Raw genomic sequence first — 20373 nt, forward strand, 5'->3', positions numbered from 1 at the left:
GTATTAAAAGCCAGAGGCCTCAAAACTGTCCAATGACTCATTGCAGTGACCATTTCTAAATAAACCTATTTGGGCAAAAAGGTATACTGTGTGATGTACACAGCTTCCACGGTGAGTTGTTTGTTTGTTTGTTTGTTTGTTTTCTTTTGAAGGTTTCAAGGGCAGTGGTAGACATGGAAGGATGGGAGAGGAGTAGGATTGGGGTACATAATCTGAAATTCAAAAAAATCAGTAAAAAGAAATATATATATATATATATACATATATATATATCATAGAAACTTAATAAAGATTAAAATAAAACAAATAGTAACACACAATGCAGTGCATGGAGTAAAATGGAAACCCTTATTCACTGTTCCTGAGAGTGTCAACTGGTTCAGCTTTTTTGGAAATCACTGTGCGTCATACATAGGTGATGCAACCATGCCCCACGTGAGTCTTGCAGGGCCTTTTAAGGTCCCCAAGCAGCTAGGTATTTTTGCCTGAGGGCTTGTCTGCACATGTGTGGCCCTGGAAGCCGGAAGTGCCAGCCATGCTGGTTGGCTAAAATCATAACATTCCACCCTTTTGTTTATTATCAACTTTTGGGTGTTTGGGGTCTTTAAGGGGTGGGAATGGGGTGTCATCAGGTCTCTTGTGACTGCTTCTTGCTGATTTTGTGGGTGTCAGAGAATTGAGATGCTTGACCACATCCTGGAGTGTCTGATTATTTTCACAATTTTCAGGATCTGACTGGCAGTTTGGACCTCAAAAGATGCTGGAAAAGCAGAAAATTGTATCTGGAAAATTTTAGACCCTGGTGAGTAAGGGAGGAGTGTCCTAAGATGGAAGACTGTGGAGGAAGGAATTTCCCAGGGTTTCTTGAGACCAGGAATGATAAGGGAAGAACTAAATGATACTTATTCTGGGCAAGTCTGGTCCATTTAGATAGGTCTGATTGGCTCCCTGGAGCTTATGAAAAAATGTTTGAAAAGAAATAAATTTTAGCCATATTAAACGCTATGATTACAATAGTATCATGTTGGAATAGAAGATAGTGGGGAGGGGGAAGAAAAGAAGTGGGAATTATTAGAAAGGGGAATTATTAGACCCCTCAATGTTTTACCTGAAGCAAATCTTAAGACACATGTTCTCTTTAGTAGTATGGTATTACCTTAACATCCAGGAGACACTGCTGCAGTCAGTGATAAACCTGTTTTGTGAGGTTTTTGGAATCTGGGGCTGTGAATGTCCCCAAATTCATTATTGTTTCTTACCACCTGGGCTTTTGACAGTCCTTGTACCTCCAGCTCTATGTGTAATAATGGTCCCTGCAATAAAAGCTGAGTGGTTAACTGGAAATTTAAGTATGACATTAGAGATATAGAGAAGTTGGTAAAGCAGATAGGAGAAAGAGGAAGAGGGAGAGTATATGGAGTTTTGGGCACAGGAGAGTTGAGTATGGTGATGAGACTTTTATTCTTCTGGAACTGGAGAAAAAGTGGTTGATCTTAGTGTCCTCTGGAACATAAGGGAGCAAGGCCCTGTTTGGGTCACTGTAAACGAGGGGGCATCTTGAGCTGGAAGAGTAAAAGGTTTAAGGTGAGACAGGTGAATCCAATGAGAGAGTCCCTTGAGCTTGTCAGCTGTGGGAGTTACAAGAATTGCTATAAAGGGGCCCTGCCATGTTGGTCTGGGAGGGGGGAGAATAGTACCTGATCTCATATTTTATTTATTTGTTTGTTTGTTTGTTTGTTTGTTTGTTTGTTTTAATTTATTAGATTTTTTAAAAATACCAATCCAAGTTCCCACTCCCTCCTCCCATTCCTTCCACACACCCTCCCACCCCACCCCCATCTAACCCTCAGAAAGTATAAGGCACATTGCTTTGGGGAAGGTCCAAGGCCCCTCCCTACTATATCTATGTTGAGCAAGATATACTTCCAAAGAGAATAGGATCCCAAAAAGCCAGTTCATGCAGCAGTGATAAATCCTGGTGCCAAACCAGTAGCCCCTTAGTCTGCCCCAGCAATTCAACTGTCAACAACATTCAGAGAGACTACTTTGATCCTATGCTTGTTACTTCCCAGTCTGGCTGGAGTTGACGAGCTCCTATTAGCTCAGGTAACTGTTTCAGTGGGTAAACCATTCATGCTCTTGACTTTTTTGCTCATATTCTCATCAACTTCCACTCTTCAACTGGAAATTGGGAGCTCAGTCGAGCACTCCAATGTGGGTCTCTGCCTCTATATCCATAAGTTGCTAGATGAAGGATCTATGGTGATATTTAAGATATTCATCAGTCTGATTACAGGGCAAGTCAAGATCAGGAACCCTCTCCTCTGTTGTTTAGGGTCTTAGCCAGGGTCATCCTTGTGGATTCCTGGGAATTTTTCTAGAGCCAGCTTTCTGCTAACCCTATAATTGCTCCCTCAATCAAGATATCGCTTTCCTTGCTCTCAACTCTGTCCTTCTTCCATCTCAACTATCCCATTTTCTCAAGTTCTCAACCCTCCTCTTCTCCCCTCCTCTCCTTTTTCTACCCTCCCATCCCCATGCTCCCAATATTATCAGGTGATCTTGCCTGTTTCCAATTTCCAGGTAGATCTATATATGTTTTTCTTTGGATTCACCTTATTACTTAACCTCTCTAGGATCATGAACTGTAGGCACAATGTACTTTGTTTGAAGCTAGTATCCACTTATGTATGAGTACATATCTTATTCATCTTTTGGGTCTGGATTACCTCACTCAGGATAGTGTTTTTTAATTCCATCCATTTGCATGCAAAATTCAAGATGTCAGTGGTTTTTACCACTAAGTAGTATTCTAATGTGTAGATGTGCCACATTTTCTTTATCCATTCTATCGTTGAGAGGCATCTAGGTTGTTTCCAGGTTCCGGCTATACAAATAATGCTGCTATGAACATAGTTGAACAAATGCTTTTGTAGTATGATTGAGCATCTTTTGGGTATTTTCCTAAGAGTAGTATTGCTGGATCCTGAGGTATGTTGACTCCCAATTTTCTGAGAAACCACCATACTGATTTCCAAAGTGGTTGCACAAGTTTGCATTCCCACCAGCAATGGATGAGTGTTCCACTTACTCCACATCCTCTCCAGCATAAGCTATCATTGGTGTTTTTGATTTTAAACATTCTGACAGGTGTAAGATGGTATCTCAGAGTTGTTTTGATTTGCATTTCCTTGATAGCTATGGATATTGAATATGTTCTTAAATATCTTTTGGAATTTGAGATTCTTCTGTTGAGAATTCTCTATTTAGTTCCCTACCCCATTTTTTAATTGGGTTATTTAGAATTTTAATGTCTAATTTCTTCAGTTCTTTATATATTTTGGAGATTAGTCCTTTGATGTGGGTTTGGTGAAGATCTTTTCCCACCCAGTAGGCTGCCTTTTTGTCTTAATTGACTATGTCCTTTGCTTTACAGAAACTTTTCAGTTTAAGGAGGTCCCATTTATTTGTTGTTGCCCTTATTATCTGTGCTACTGTGGTTATATTTAAGAAGACTACTTTCCACTTTTCTATCAGGTTCAGTGTGGTCAGATTTATATTGAGGTCTTTAATCCATTTGGACTTGAGTTTTGTGCATGGCAATAGATGTGGATCTATTTTTATTTTTCTACATGTTATGCCAACACCATTTGTTGAAGATACTTCCTTTTTTCATCGTATAATTTTAGCTTCTTTGTCAAAAATCAGGTGTTCATAGGTGTGTGGATTATTATCTGGGTCTTTGATTCAATTCCATTGGTCAGCCTCTCTGTTTTTATGCCAATACCAAGCTGTTTTCGTTGCTGTCACTCTGTAATAGAGCTTGATGTCAAGGATGGTGATGCCTCCGGAAGTTTCTTTATTGTACAGGATGTTTTGGCTATTCTGTGTGTTTTTTTTCATATGAAGTTGATTATTTCAAAGTCTGTGAAGAATTGTGTTGGGATTTTGATGGGATCGCACTGAATCTATAGATTGTTTTTGGTAGGATTGTCATTTTTACTATGTTGATCCTACCAATCCAAGAGCATGGGAGAGCTTTCCATTTTCTGGTATCTCTGTCAATTTCTTTCTTCAAAGACTTAAAGTTCTTGTCAAATAGGTCTTTCACTTCTTTGGTTAGTATTACCGCAAGATATTTTATGTTTTTTGTGGCTATCGTAAAAGGTGAAGTTTCTCTGATTTCCCTCTCTGCTTCTCTATCCTTTGTGTATAGAAGGGCTACTGATTTTTGTTTCAGTTGATCTTGTATCCCGCCACATCACCAAAGGTATTTATCAGCTGTAGGAGTTCTTCGGAAGAGTTTTTGGGGTCACTTATGTACACTATCATACCATCTGCAAATAATGAAAGTTTGACTTCTTCCTTTCAAATTTGAATCGCCTTGATCTCTTTTTGATGTCTTGTTGCTATTGCTAAAACTTCAAGAACTATGTTGAAGAGATATGGAGAGAGTGGACAGCCTTGTCTTGTTTCTGATTTTAGTGGAATCGCTTTGAGTTTCTCTCCATTTAATTTGATATTGGCTGTTGGCTTGTTATATATTGCTTTTATTATATTTAGATATGTTCCTTATATCCCTGATCTCTCCAAGACCTTTATCATGAAGGGGTGTTGGTTTGTCAAATGCTTTTCAGCATCTAATGAGATGATCATATAATTCTTTTTTCTTTCAGTTTATTTATATGGTGGTTTACATTGATAGATTTCCATATATTGAACCAGCCCTGCATCTCTGGGATGAAGCTGACTTGATCATGGTGAATGATTTTTTTTATGTGTTCCTGCATTTGGTTTGCCTGTATTTTATTGATTATTTTTGCATCTATGTTCATTAGTGAGATTGGTTTGTAATTCTCTTTCTTGGTTGAGTCTTTGTGTGGTTTTGGTATCAGGGTAACTGTAGCCTCATAAAAAAGAGTTTGGCAATGTTCCTTCTGTTTCTATTATGTGGAACACTATGAGGAGTGTAGGTATTCACTCTTCTGGGAAGTTCTGGTAGAATTATGCACTAAAACCATCCGGCTCTGGGCTTTTTTGGTTTGGAGGTTTTTTGATGATAGCTTCTATTTCCTTGCAGTTTATAGGTCTATTTAAATTGCTCACCTGGTCTTGATTTATTTTTTGTATATGGTATCCATCTAAAAAATTGTCCATTTCTTTTTCATTTTCCAGTTTTGTGGACTATAGGTTTTCGTAGTATGATCTAATGATTCTCTGAATTTCCTGTGTCTTTTGTTATGTCTCCCTTTTCATTTCTGATTTTGTTAATTTGGATGTTCTCTCTCTCCCTTTTGATTAGTTTGGATAAGGGTTTGTTTATGTTGTTGATATTCTCAAAGAACCAGCTCTTTGTTTCATTGATTCTTTGGATTGTTTTCTTTGTTTCTATTTTGGTGATTTCAGCTCTCAATTTGATTATTTCCTGTCTTCTACTTATCCTGGTTGAGTCTGCTTCTTTTTATTCTAGAGTTTCAGGTGTGCTCGTAAGTCACTAATGTGCTCTTTCTTCGTTTTCTTTAGGTAGACACTTAGTGTTATGAATTTTCCTGTTAGCACTGCTTTCATAGTGTCCCATAGTTTTGGATACATTGTTCCTTCATTTTCATTGAATTCAAGGAAGCCTTTAATTTCTTTATTTATTTCTTCCTTGATCCAGGGGTGGTCCAGGACTTCACTGTTCAATTTTCATAAGTTTGTAGGCTTTCTGAGAGTAGTATTGTTGTTTGTTCTGGCCAGTGGAACATGAATCGGGAGCCCAAACCCTGGAGGAGAGAAATGAAGAGACACAAGAAAATGGACAGCTAGTCTGTATTCTGATCAAGCTGCAAGTTTTATTTTTCTCTGGTGGACTATATAGCAAAAGGGCAGTGGGTGGGTAGGCTGCTGTGCAATTGTTCCAACTGGAATGTCAGATCTGGAGACTTCCCGGGCTGATAGGAAGAGATAGGAAATACTGAAGGTCTGTAAATGTTAACTCACAGGGGGGATGCTAATTACTTCTGGACCCTGGGGTCTGGGGCCTGAAGGCATTCTTAACTCACAGGGATAGGTAAGGGTTATTTCCTGGGCCCAGGACTTGCCCTACAGAGGTGAGTAGCTTACTTAACTTATGAACTAAGATGGCTTGACTATAACCCAATACAGGTCTTTGCTCCCGGCAGTTGTTAAACTCTAACTTTAGGGGGCTGGAGAGATGGCTCAGTGGTTAAGAGCATTGCCTACTCTTCCAAAGGTCCTGAGTTCAATTCCCAGCAACCACATGGTGGCTCACACCCTCTGTAAATGAGGTCTGCTGCCCTCTTCTGGCCTACAGACATACACACAAACAGAATATTGTACACATAATAAATAAATAAATAAATAAATAATACCTCTAACTTTAATCCTTGGTGATCTGATAAGACACAAGGAGTTACTCCAATTTTCTTTTGTATCTGTGGAAGTTTGCTTTGTTACCAAGTATGTGATCAATTTTAGAGAAGGTTCCATGAGGTGCTGAGAGTAAGGTGTATTCTTTTGTGTTTGGGTGGAATGTTTTATAGATGTCTGTTGAGTCCATTTGATTCATGACATCTGTAAGTACTCTTATTTCTTTGTTAAGTTTCTGTCTGGTTGACATGTCCATTTGTGAGAGTGGAGTGTTGAAATCTCCTACTATTAGTGTATGGGGTTTGATGTGCGATTTAAGTTTGAATAACGTTCCTTTTACATATGTGGGTGCTCTTGTATTGGGGCATAGATGTTCAGGACTGAGACTACATCTTGATGGATTGTTCTTGTTAGGAGTATAAAGTGTCCTTCTTCATCTCTTCTGACTAATTTTAGTTTGAAAACAATTTTGTTAGATATTAGGATACCTACACCTCCTTGTTTCTTAGGTTCATTTGATTGGAAAATCTTTTCCCAACCCTATCCTCTGAGGTAGTGTCTGTCTTTGAGGTAGAGGCGTGTTTCTTGTATAGCACAGAAGGCTGGATCCTGTTTTCTTATCCATTCTGTTGGCCTGTATCGTTTTATAGGTTAATTGATTTCTTTGATATTAACTAATATTAATGACCAGTGCTTGTTAATTCTAGACATTTTTAGGTAGTAGTGTTTGTGTGTTACCCTTCTTTGGGTTATGATGGTAGCGGGTTATCAGATACTTGTGTTTTTGTGAGTACAGTTATCTTCCTTGGGTTGGGGTTTTCCTTCTAGTACTTTCTGTAGGGCTGGGTTTGTGAATGCTTACTGTTTAAATCTGTTTTTGTCATGGAATATCTTGTTTTCTCCATCGATGGTGATTGAAAGCTTTGTTGGGTGTTGTAGTTTGGGGTTGCTTCCATGGTCTCTTAGTGTCTGCAACACATCTACATTGGACAACCAGTGAGAGGGCTCATCCCTGGGAGAGGCTGATTATCCTCCCAGCAGTCTTTAGCTGCATATTTTTTCTACGGATGGGACCCATTAAATTTTCCCCCTTTCACATGTACTTGTCCATTGATACTGCCATTTTCCCAATCCTGTATATGCTTACATTTTTTAGGAGAGACTGTTTCACAGCTGAGATACAGTATTCTGACTTGTACACTCTTTTTGCTCCATCTTCCAATGTAGAGTGGTCAGCCTTTAAACAATATTCACAAAAAAAAAACAGATTCAGGAGATTTATTTTTATATATTCATGCATATGAATACATACAGCTATACATATGTAACAGTAATCAAAGAAAAAGAAAAAAGGGAGAGATAGGAGAGATTCAAATGAGGGTAGCTGGGCTGGGCTAGAAGCAAGAAAGGGAAGGGGGAAGTTATATGATTCTATTTTAATTAAAATCTTATTAAAAATAATTTCCAGCCATCAAAAATTTTAATAAACAAAAATTCAAAAGGTAGTACATGAGTTTTATTCAATCACATCAATTGATATTTTTCCTTGGTGGGATGGATTTTGAACTCTTTACCTCTTTGTGATGTTTCATGTGGAGAACTGCATTGATGGGAAAAGACATCACTTGCAGTTCTGGTTTAAACCTGTGAAAAAGCAAATCTACAGTTCATACTGCTCCAAAGGAGTCTAGACCACCTTTAGGAGTGTTTTACTCATAACTACACTGAGTTTAGCTATGCAGTTCAATTTCCTATGGTTCAGCAGCTCTGTATTAGGAAAAACAGGGTTGGATCCTTGCTGTAGTTTCCTACTAACTTTATCAAAGAACTTAGAGCGCAAGGCTGTCTCAGCCCTCAGACTCATATCTCCATCCCTCACTCTTTCTCCCAAGTTTTACAGTCATTGGCTCTGCCCAGCTTTGGGCTCTGCAGAACGTCTCTCCATATGGTGTTCATCTGTGCCAGTTGCCGGCAGGGGGTGGGGGGATAGGAGCCCTGCCTGTGAGTTCCTGTCACCCTCACCCATCAGTCTTAAGAGAGTTTGCCACCACTTCCCTGTTTCTCATATCAATTCCGTTTCTATCTGTCCATAGGGGTGTTCTAATGTCCATTGGGCCATTGATCCGCTGGGTTACAGACTCTGCTCTAGCTCCTCTCTCAGTGGTGGTATGGGCAGGGAAGAGAGGGTATAAGCAAATGTTGGACCATTCCTTCCGACCTTAAGAAAACTGAGTTTTGCCAAAGTCTTCGGCTTCCAGGTATCCCCACCAAATAATGTATCCAGTCCTTGGTCATCCAGCTATTAAATGAAGCATTTCCTGTAATTTGCCCCGATCTTCCCAAGCCACTGGTGGCAACTGGACACTGTCCACAGTTCCTCTCATCTGTTTCTTCAAAAAAAGGAAAGGAAAAGGAAAGGAAAAAGGAAAAGAAGGAAGGAAGGAAGGAAGGAAGGAAGGAAGGAAGGAAGGAAGAGAAAGAAAGATCTCACTAGGGGTTGATAAATTCACTTACAACTATCATTTCTTTCAGGAATAAAAATTGCTATGTGTATCAATCATCCTGCCTGTTTTCTTTCATCATGTCAAATGGATGTGATTTCTAAATGCCATTTTACCCAGAAGCCTTTGACTGTTTTTTAGGCAGTACTTAAAATCATGGTTATACAGTTGTAGAACAAAATCTGAAATAGTCACCACTATAATAAAATCAGCAATTAATTATGTAATTTTATGTGCTTCTCCATTTTCCTTAACTAGTTAAAATTTCTTGAATATAAGTAATTCATATAACAAGCTTTAAAGAAGAAATGTGGATTTTATTAGATGTCCCCACAGATTTAATTTCAGTTTATTATAGCATTATGTATTTGTTTATATATTTATGTATTATGTCTACGTCTACAGATTAGTATATAATCAGATTCTTCTGAAGTCTTAATGGACTTTATCCAGTGTTGTATTCTTCTGTCTCCAAAGACACTCTCTAAAGAAGCAGAACTCAGTATACTTTGTAAACCTGAAATTAGGTAACTCAGAAGGTTCATTAGTGGATGTACATCACTAGGGATTTGCTCAGTTAGTTGCATTTTTATTAACTAAGCAAATAGGAAGCTAGATGTCACAAATGCTCATTGCTCTAAGTCAGAGCAACAACAATCGTAAGTGGAGATGATCGCTGTCAGCCTTTGTTTGTTTTTACAGGAAGGAGGCTAAAGTAGTACAATAGGGAAGCCCAAGAAACAGGATAAAGATAGATTCTACTGAGGTGTGTATGCATCCTCAAGCTGTTATGAACGTGACAGTGGCAAAAGTGGCTATAAGTTAATATGAGAATCACCTCAATTATCATTTTAATTTAGAAATTTTAAGACTTCAGATTAAAAACCATTAAAATCTATGTTGATAGTCACAATGGTAAGCAAATCAATTTTCTTGTTTTCACTATATCTACTTTGTTGGATCTCAGTTTTGTATGCTGTGGAAAAGATTACCTCTTAAAACAGGAAATAAATGTGAGTGAAAAGTTCTGTATTTTCAAAGCATTCCTTTTTTCTATAGAACATGGCTTCTTTGCATATATAAAAATATAAATTTATAACAGTATATAAATATATGCATAAATGGAGAGATTTTTATGTACAAGGATATGTTGGCACTTAAGTGTTAAACTCAGCTGATGGCACATGCCTATAATCTCAACGCTAGGAAGGCTCAAAAGAAGAAATAAATAAATTTTAAAATCTGATGACTGCTGAGAAATCTATTAACTATATTAAGAACCTCGCATGAGACAAATAAGATCTATGTGCACAAGCTAGGGTAAACACCTGGTCCCTCAAAGAACGACAAATTGTGAACATGGAGGAATCGTTAGAAATCTGTCCTCGTCTGAGTGGGTCAGCCCTTTTCAAGGGAGTCTCCCTCTGCTGAGGTTCTTGGGGGTACCCGTTAGGATGCCAAGAATCCCACCAGGTCTCCCACTCCCTGGCAGATGCACCTTCTCTCAGGTACATTGACACACACACACACACTCACATCCGTATTCATAACTGCTCCCACCCCACCTACGCTGGCTAACTTTATGCCAACTTGACACAAGCTAAAGTCATCTGAAAGAAGGGAACCTCAATTGAGAAAATGCCTCCATGAGATCAGGCTGCAGGCAAGCCTGTAAGGTATGTTCTGAATTAGTGATGGATGTCAGAGGGCCAGCCCATTGAAGGTGGTGCCATCTCTGGGCTGGTGGTCCTGGGTTCTATAAGAAAAGCAGGCTGGACAAGCCACGAGGAGCAAGCCAGTAAGCAACATCCTCCATGGCCTCTGCATCAGCTCCTGCCTCCAGGTTCCTGCCTCGCTTCCTTTGGTGATGAACAGCAATATGGAAGTGTAAGTCAAATAAACCCTTTCCTCCCCCCCCCCCCAAAAAAAAAAGAAATCTGTCCTCGTTTGATTCTGAAAATAGAATAAACAAAAATCAGTTGGCTACACTGATAGCACTAAAAGCCAATGGTGACAATACTGATTAAGCTTACTCAGAAGACCCATCTCTGTGTCACCTCTGAGACTAGAAGTTGAACTGGAAGAAGGAATTTTTAGGACATCTTGAGAAAAGAAGGCAATTTCTCTGTTGTGACCTATGAATATAGACAGAGCAAAATATTAGTCTCCTTAAGAACCAAAGTATCCATTTGTGGTGAAACATGTTTATAATCTCAGTAGGAGGCTGAGACAGGAGGACTGGGGTTTGAAGTGTCCTGGATTATGTATCAAGATCCTGTCTAAAAACAAAACAATTTTAATCAAAAAATATACTTAACCATCAATTCATATAAAATGTAGTTAGAGAAAGTCAATAAGAAAATGCTTTGCTTTAGAAGTCCAATTAAAAAGGAAAATACCTTTCTAGACAACTGATTCGAAAACATGTAATAGATAAATACACTTAGAAGCATTTGATAAACAACTAGTTACATATGGGGTTGGCTGAGTTGTGCCAATAGTGAAAAGAGGTCCCCATTCCAAGGTTCCTGAAAGAGTGTCCTTCCTTGTGTATTAATCCCTGGTAAGCTTCCCATGGGTTGCAGAGATGAGGGCTACCAGTACCATAATTTAACACAGGAACTGTTGAAAATGCTGTAATTTTCTTAAGTAAAGGAGGATAAAGGAAACACCAATCTTGGTAATTTTGTCAATGGTCTAAAACATAAAAAATTCAAATTGATTTTTGCGATCTCAGACTTTGTAGAAAAGTCATAGTTTCTAAATGAATATGTACTTATTGAAATTTAGATACTACTGTTTATTTATGTAAATGTCCTCAAGCATGTCACAATCTTTCTCCTAAATTGGATTAGCCATTTTCTTTATTCTTTTATTCCATGTTTTATATTGAGGTTAAGACTGGTCTGTGCAGGAAAAATAATCTAAAATGTGATATGCATGAGATGATAGAGAGTCATCACAGGCAGGCTCTTAGAAACATATCTATCAACATATATGATTATATGAATTATGTTCTCTGTATAATTATATCATGCTGTAAACCTTCTGTGTTGTGTACCACCCTGAATTGCTAAGTGGTAGCTAAGGGACAAAGAAACCCAATAAGGGGACAGTATCAAGGGAATAACTAAGGAAGTGTGTGTGTGTGTGTGTGTGTGTGTGTGTGTGTGTGTGTGTGTGTATGCATGTGTGTGTGCACATGGCTGAGCTGATATTTCTGTGTGCACTGTACATTCATGATTGCTAAGTCTGGAAGTCTTCGGGGTGAAAACACACACTGCAGTAGACAAAATGTAAACATTTTAAACTTCGAATTGGGACAGAGACATGAAATGATTATCACAAATAGTGATCCCCAGGTTGTCTGACTTACATCAGCACTCTGGAAAGTACATCACAAAACACCAGGCAATTCTGAAAATCCTTGAGCCAAAAGATACCTTTGCTTCCCATGAAATGGCAGAACCACAGGAGTTAGAAGTCCTTATACACTAGGCATTTAAAGGGTAATTGTTTTAAAAGCTATAATGAGTAAGAAAACTCTGTCAGATTTAAGACTGTGAATCTATAACAAAATATCTCTGAATGTTGGGTGCAGATCTAAGAGAAACCAGGAGTCAGTAATGAGGAACCACACCCTTACAACTTTCATCCTACTGGGACTGACAGATGACCAGCAGCTGCAGGTTCTTGTCTTTGTCTTTCTCTTCTTTACCTACTCACTGAGCATAACTGGAAATCTGACCATCATTTCCCTCATCTTAGTGGACCCTCGCCTTCAAACAGCCATGTACTATTTCCTGAGAAGCTTTGCTCTCTTGGAGATCTCATTCACATCTGCAAGCATCCCCAGGTACTTGTATAGCATAGCAACGGGGGACAAAATTATTACCTATAATGCCTGTGTCGGCCAAGTATTTTTCACCGACCTCTTTGGTGTAACTGAATTCTTCCTTCTAGCTGCCATGTCCTATGACCGCTACGCGGCCATCTGCAGGCCGCTGCACTATGTAACTATCATGAACCCCACAGTCTGCAGGAGACTTGTATTCTGTTCTTGGGTAGCTGGCTTATGTATTTTAATCCCCCCACTTAGCCTCGGCCTAAAGCTGGAGTTCTGTGATTCTAATATCATTGATCATTTCATCTGTGACGCTTTCCCTCTCCTCAAAATCGCATGTTCAGACACGTGGTCCATGGAGCAGACAGTCCTCGTCTGTGCCGTATTGACTCTCATTATAACACTGGTGTGTGTTGTTATCTCCTATGCTTATATTATCAAGACAGTTCTTAGATTCCCTTCTGCCCAACAAAAGAGAAAAGCCTTCTCTACCTGCTCTTCCCACATGATCGTGGTTTCCATCACCTATGGCAGCTGCATCTTCATCTACATCAAGCCTTCGGCTAAGGAGGAGGTGGCCATTAACAAGGGTGTGACAGTGCTCACCACTTCCATTGCCCCTGTGCTGAACCCTTTCATCTACACACTTAGAAACAAGCAAGTCAAGCAAGCCTTCTGGGACTCAATAAAAAGAACTATAATATTTTCCAAGAAATAAGATGGTGAAACCTAACAAACGTGTGTGGTAAACTTCCCAAACTTCTGGGTCAGGTTAATGTTTTCTGGACACTTTTGCTCATTGTGGTCGCCTGCCATTCCAGGCCCATTAACCTCTTTTAAGATCGCATCCTTCCAGGTGTGTTAAAAGCTTTCAGAAATCATTACCCCTCTTCCACTTGAAAACTAAGAATACCCAAAAGTAACAAAATAATGCAAAACAATAGAGAAGCAATTGCAAAGAGATTTTTACATCTTCAGCAAAAAATAAGTCACAATTGTTTCTTCGAATCCCAAACTTTCAATTGGTTTATTTACTAATTCATTTAATGGATATCAAATCAATATGTACGTTCTTTAAGGCAGGCACTGTTTGGGCCCTGAAAACAGAAGACGCAAACTAAAAAAAAAAAAAAAGAAAAAAAATTTACACCACCCCTTATGTACTCTCAGTGATAGAAGGGAGAATGGGAACAGGCTAGCAAGTGACTAACCAAAATGTTGTACATGCACAGCAGAGAATGCTATTGATCATGAAACAGGATGAAATTCTATCATTGGTGATAGAGGTGGGATAGAACAATTGTGCTGAAGTAAATCAGGCACAGTCATGGCAAGTAAGTATCTCCCTCATATATAGGTTATAGAAGGGCTGATTTCAGAGAAGTTGGGAACCAGAAGGTGCTTATCAGGAGCAGGGAGGAAGAGAATGGTGGGGAAAGTTTTAACTAAATTGCGGATGGGTAGAAGTCAGATGCTCCACTTACTGCATACACGATTGCTGCAGAAGATAATGGTATCGTACAATAGCATTCAAAAGCCTGAAAATTAATTCTGAATGTTTTTATCATACAGAAATTATTAATGTTTGAAGAAACTAAATTTGTATCCTGTGTGTTCTTGTGTCAAGACATCATGTGATACTTCATAAATATGCACACTTGTCATGTTTTAAAACATTCCTTAAAATTAATATGTAATAACTTTAAAAAGAAAAAGGCTTATTCTGAAATAAATGTTTGCCATGAATGAGAATGATGTCTTTTGATCTTATTAAATCTATCAAAAATGTTCATACATAAAAAAATTAGCACTATTAGCTGGACATGATGGCACACACCTTTAACTCCAGCCCTTGGGAGGCAATGGCCATCCTGGTCTACAGGGCATGTTCTAGGGCAGTTAGGGATGCACAGAAAAACTCAAAAAAATTAATATTATTAACTATAGTATTTGGTGGGGGAGGATAGGACAGAACATTTATTCATTTTTCCCTGCAACCTTATTTCTTCCTTACTTTTTTAAAATATTTCCCTTTATTGAAAAGATCCTTTTCTCACACACTATCTTGTGATTATAGTTTCCCTCCCTCTGCTGCTCCCAGTTCTTCCCCTCCAGATCTACTCCCTGTCGGTCTTTCATTAGAAAAGAACAGACATCTAAGAGATAACAGCTAAAAATGACAAAATAAAGTATAATAAAAATGAAACAAAAACCATCATATCAAAGATGGACAAGACAACCCAAAAGAAGGAAAAGACATCCCAAGAGCAGGCCCAAGAATGAATCAGAGACCCTCATTCTCACACTCAGGAGTCCCATAAAAATACTAAGCTAAAAGCTATAATACATCTTTATTCAGAGGATCTGGTTCTGACCCATATTGGCCCCGTGTTTGCTTCTTCAGTCTCTGAGTTCATATGAGCTTTTCTCAGTTGATTTAGAAGGTCTTGTTCTCTCTCTGCATAATATCCAGCTGTGGGTCTCTATGTTGTTCCCATCTGTGCAGAAAGAAGCTTCTCTGATGATGGCTGGATAAGGTACTGAACGATGAGCAAGAAAGAATGTCATTAGGAGGCATTTTATCCTACTTTTCCTTTTTTAAGACCAGTAGTATTTGGTTTTACCCTAAGATTCTGGACTATCTAGTCTCTAGTTCTTGGTCATCCAAGAAATGCCAAGTATGGATTCCATCTCATGAAGAGGGTCTTAAGTCAAATCAGACATTGGCTGGTCACTCCCACCATCTTTGGGCTACCATTACACTACCATATTTAGCAGACAGGACTGATAATAGCTCCAAGGTTTTGTGGCTGGGTTGATGTTTGCCTTTCTCTTTTTGTAGCCTGCAGACTACCTTCCTACACCAAAGAAATTAGAATGTAGAGGTAAAAGCTACATGTAGGTACCAGCTCAACTTCTCCATGTTCATTGAGTTGTGTGGGTGTTGTCCTCTGCAACACCCCTCCCCACCCCACCTCCATACAACCCACTGTCAGTTTGTGGAGCACAACCATTGTCTTAGAATAACCTGGGTGGTTTGGGGATTTCCATGGGACTCTCTTGAAAACAACCTAATTGAATACAACCCAGGTCTGCTACTGGAAGCTTCATTTGGTAATAAGGGATGGTCAGTTGAGACTCCATATCCCCATTTTTAGGAGGCCTCATTAGGATCACCTTCATATATTTTAGAAAGTTTCCACTGTACTATGTGTCCATATCAACCCTCAAATGCCCCTCAATTTCAGCTGTCTCTCCCAGAATTCCCTTCCTCGACACTATCTCCCTTCCCCACTTGATCCTTCTGTTCCCATCTCCACCCATCCCCAATCAACCCATAAAATTTTGGTTCCCCCTCCCAGAAAGATCCAAGTGTACTCCCCAGACCCTTTCTTTATACCTAACCTCTCTGGGTCTATGGACTGTAGCCTGGTTATCATTAACTTAATGGCTAACATCCACATATAAGCAAATATTTGTCTTTCTGGGTCTGGGTTACCGCCTCAGGATGATTTTTTTCTAGTTCCATCCATTTTCCTGTAAATTTCACATTATCATTTCTTAACAGCTGAGTAATACTCCTTTGTGTAAATATATCAAAATTTTCTTTATCCATTCTTCTATTGGGGGACATCGAGATTATTTCCAGTTTCTGGATATTATGAATAGAGCAATAATGAACATGGCTGAACAAGGGGGTAGGATGGAGCTTCCTTTGGGTATAAACCTAGAAATGGTATGGGGGACCTTGAGGTAAACCAATTCCCAACTTTCTGAGGAATCACCATGTTGGTTTCTATAGTGACTGTACAAGTTTATACTCCCACCAGCAATGGACAAGCTGGGTGCAGTGGTATACACTTGTAATTCCAGTACTCAGGAAGATAAGATAGGAGGATCAGAAATTCAGTGTTCTCTTCTGCTACATATCTTAGTTTGATGCACAAACTAAGACACAAGACCGAGACTCTGTCTCAAAAAATAAGCAGTCATAAATACAAAATCAAGTGACAAGCTAATCAAAAGGTGTCACAGGACAGGGCATTACTAAACGGTTATTCCTATTTTTTGGATATTATGAATAGGGTAACAATTAATATAAATGAGCAGATATCTCTATCATAGAATGTAATTTAGAGGATATATGCTGAAGAGTGGATAGCTGTGTCATATGGTTCATTTATTTCTAGGTCATGAGGAACAGCCACACTGATTTCCATAATGGCAGCGCCAATCTGCATTTCCAGCATCAGTGAATAAGTGTTCCATTATCACCACATCCACGTCAAAATTTCATGGAGCAATCCAGTCCCAGAAAGATGAACTATATGTTTTCTTCTATTTGTGGATGTTAGCCTTGAATCTTTAGACATGCATGTTCTCTTTGGAATACCTAGAGATCAGAATATTAATAAGAGTGATATCAAGAGAGAGGAGACATAATAAAGTGGTATAAAAGATTAAAGGGTCAAAATGGTACAGGATGGGTTTAATGGAGAAGGGAGTAAGGGGAGGGTAGATAAGGGAGTAAAGGGAAGGATAACTAATGCTTAGTCATTCAGAGAAAGGCATATGGAAACATATTGCTGTAGAACCTTCTTGAAAATATACACACACATACACACACACACACACACATATATATATGCATATATATGTAATGTGTAATTACCCTACAATGGGAAAAATGCCCCTACTAGACACCACAGGATAACAAATAAAAAGCACAGTGACAAGAATGTGTTGCCCTTTGGGGGGCTTTTGACAAGCGAGACCCCACAGAACCTCAACTATTAAAGGCTATTGTTCATATTCTTGGTTACCTTCAAAATGTACTGGTGAGACCCTGTTGTTGAAAACACAACACATTTGACTTATAACATGGAGAAATCAAGTTGGTATACACCTAGAAGCTTCATCTCTGCTGGTTAGATTTCATAGCACTGGAATGAGCTGTGAACTCTACGAGAGGAGAAATGGGGTCACCAGTCTTGGCATGCTATGAACTTGACAAGCTAAAGCAAAAATCACCCCGTCAACACAAGCCCACCGATACAATGGTGGTACAAATGTCAAGGTAGAAAATAACTATTCTCTGGTTTTGTTTAAGGCCCACAAATCAAACCTATACCTGGCACTGTGGTATATTATATATAAAATTTATATACAAAAATTGTGGGCAGATAGGTCATAGGTTATAAAGGTTAATTTAATGCTATTTGTTCTATTAAATTATTTTTCTAGTTGTAACTCTATTGCTGCTTGTTATTTTTTTAGTGGTAGATAAGTACAGGAAAATATATTTGGTACGGAAGTATAAAGCCTAGTGTGAAGCTTTACAGCTTCAGAATGGCTACTCTGACTGCACAGATGTTCGTTGAGATGTATAGACTTTAGGTCTGGCTAATTTTGATGCATGACTTTCTTATTTGAAAATTCTTTTTAATAAAGTTGAAATAAATAAGTAAAAGAACATAGTATTGTACTGACTCTTAATGACTTGCTGTTATATTCATGGATTAGTGCATCAGTCACTTCTCACTGCAAGCGGATGACCCACGACTGACCAAAGTCCACACGATAAGAGTCTGTGGAGTGTGCAGCCCCAGGGGATCATTTTGGAAATAGGGATGGAAAGATTCTAAGAGCCTTAGATGATGGACGTCTACAAGGAAATGGTGTCTCCTGGATTCGTTGTGACAATTACATGTATGACTTCAACAGCTGAAACTACGCAAAACTTACACAGGCTCAGGCAGATAGAATTCCAGCATGGAAACTTAGTTTATAGGTTCAGTCTTTAGTGAGTTTACCGCCCCCCAGGGAAAACCACACATCCAAGAGTGTATGGACAGCCCAAATTGTACACTGTGAGTTTCAAAAAAGAGACACAAAGTTGGGTGGGTATGGAAGGGGGAGGGCAGGGGGTAAATCTGATTGAAATACGTTGTATAAAATTCTTAAAGAACTAATAAAATGAGGCAAACTAAGAGTGGTTTAAAATATAAATGGGTGTTGAAAGAGCATATAGTGTGTATTATAATACATCTCCTTGGTCAACCTTTTATAACAGCTATACAATTAAGTGAAAAAGAAAGTTATAGCTGTAAATATTAGGAAAAAATAGTTCTAAGATTTTAAATTTTCACAGCCATTTGGGAGGGAGGGGAGGTATGGGTGGAGGGGAGGGGAGGGAAGGGGGAGAAGGAGGGGAGGGAAGGGGGAGGAGGAGGGGAGGGAAGGGGGAGGAGGAGGGGAGTAAAAAAAAAAGAAGAATAAAGAAAAACGAAATTAAAAAATAAAATTAAAAAAAAAAAAAAAAAAAATAAAAAAAAAATAAAATAAAAAAAAAAATATTAAATGGAAACTTGCTTCAAGTTTGACAATGTTTTTGTGTTATCAACTTAGTACCTGAGAAAAAATAGAAGTTGCAATATATTTAATCTTTTACCTTTCATTAATGGTGAGAGGAAAACACAGGAGACACAAGCTGGTTCTTGACCATCTGAACTTTTCCTCTGATGTCTCAGCCTGTTCCTGTTGCTATGGCTGCATCTTTGGGTCTCTAAGGACACTGCCCCCATGGCAGCATCTCTCAGGACTTTTAGCTCAAGTTCATTACAGAGACTAATTAGTGATGCCTGAACATAGGTCACTGAGGACTCAGACATTTATTTATTTAGTTTCAGGTTGAAGAAATAAATCAAATGCAAATTGTAACAGAAAACCCAAAAATCATCATGTGAATGGTTTGGAAAAAAGAGGACGACATTTGTGGCTACATTTTATTTTCAACCAAAGAAATGGAGAATGTGTGCCTAGGATAAAAGAGAACAAAATTCCAGTGTGTTGGAGACGAAAGAATCATGAGGGATTCTAGGGCGAGACCTTCCCACAGTACAAGAGAGAAAGTGGGTATGGGTGCACTGAAACGAGAAAGTTCTACATGAGCCTTTGCTGGTAGGTTCTCTGCATCAAAATAGACTCCTGGACACTTGAAGAATCCGCTGAAGCTGCTGTTAGCTCTCAACAGAGTAAGTACGGTGGCTACTTCATTCAGCTTCATATTTGGTGATGATTTTCTCTGGTAAACATATTCAACCTGGCATAACTCAACTGCAAATCAACCAAAATCATCTGTAATTATTTATATAAATTGTTATGTAAAATGCACCGATAGTTCTGGGTTGTGTTTTAGGGGTGCTGCTTTTCATCAAAACCTAAATATAATGTGAATTTACAGATGGACAGTGCAGTATGCCATATCTCCTGTATGCATTAGAAAAATCACCGAGCATGATAATTTATCCTGATGTGAACAAAATTGGTTCTCTGGAAATTTTTAATAAAAAAATATCTTCGGAAAATGCAATTATTTTTCTAAAACTTTGCCTCTTGAAAGCTAGGATTATTGTTTTAATGGAATAAATCAAGGTCTTTTGTAGCCAGGGCTCTCACACAGCAGTAGAGGAATAAGCAAGTTACCACAAACTAACTCCAGGAGTAGACACTGGGGGATCTGGGTTGGCAGCTGAGGGAGGCTAAAAAAGAATGAATTCCCTTGACCAAAATCATTCAGACTCTATAGTTCCCAGGAATGTCATGGATCTTCAAAAGCCACTGCTGGCTCTCGGTCCCATTGGTGGTGACAGTAAA

General features: G+C 38.7%; 1 protein-coding gene across 1 annotated transcript; it reads left to right on the plus strand.

Annotated features, from left to right (window-relative positions):
- The first annotated feature begins 12499 nt into the window (after positions 1 to 12499).
- LOC119803518 (olfactory receptor 6C2-like) lies at positions 12500 to 13435 on the plus strand. Its single transcript, XM_038314886.1, has one exon. The coding sequence runs from the start codon at positions 12500 to 12502 to the stop codon at positions 13433 to 13435; it is 936 nt and encodes a 311-aa protein (XP_038170814.1).
- The last annotated feature ends 6938 nt before the right edge of the window (positions 13436 to 20373 follow it).

This window comes from Arvicola amphibius, chromosome 17 (genome assembly GCF_903992535.2).
Source record: "Arvicola amphibius chromosome 17, mArvAmp1.2, whole genome shotgun sequence".
Lineage (NCBI taxonomy): Eukaryota > Metazoa > Chordata > Mammalia > Rodentia > Cricetidae > Arvicola > Arvicola amphibius.

Bases quoted from the DNA above. Each gene is read 5' to 3' on its own strand.
- LOC119803518 (XM_038314886.1), top strand. From the start codon at position 12,500: ATGAGGAACCACACCCTTACAACTTTCATCCTACTGGGACTGACAGAT.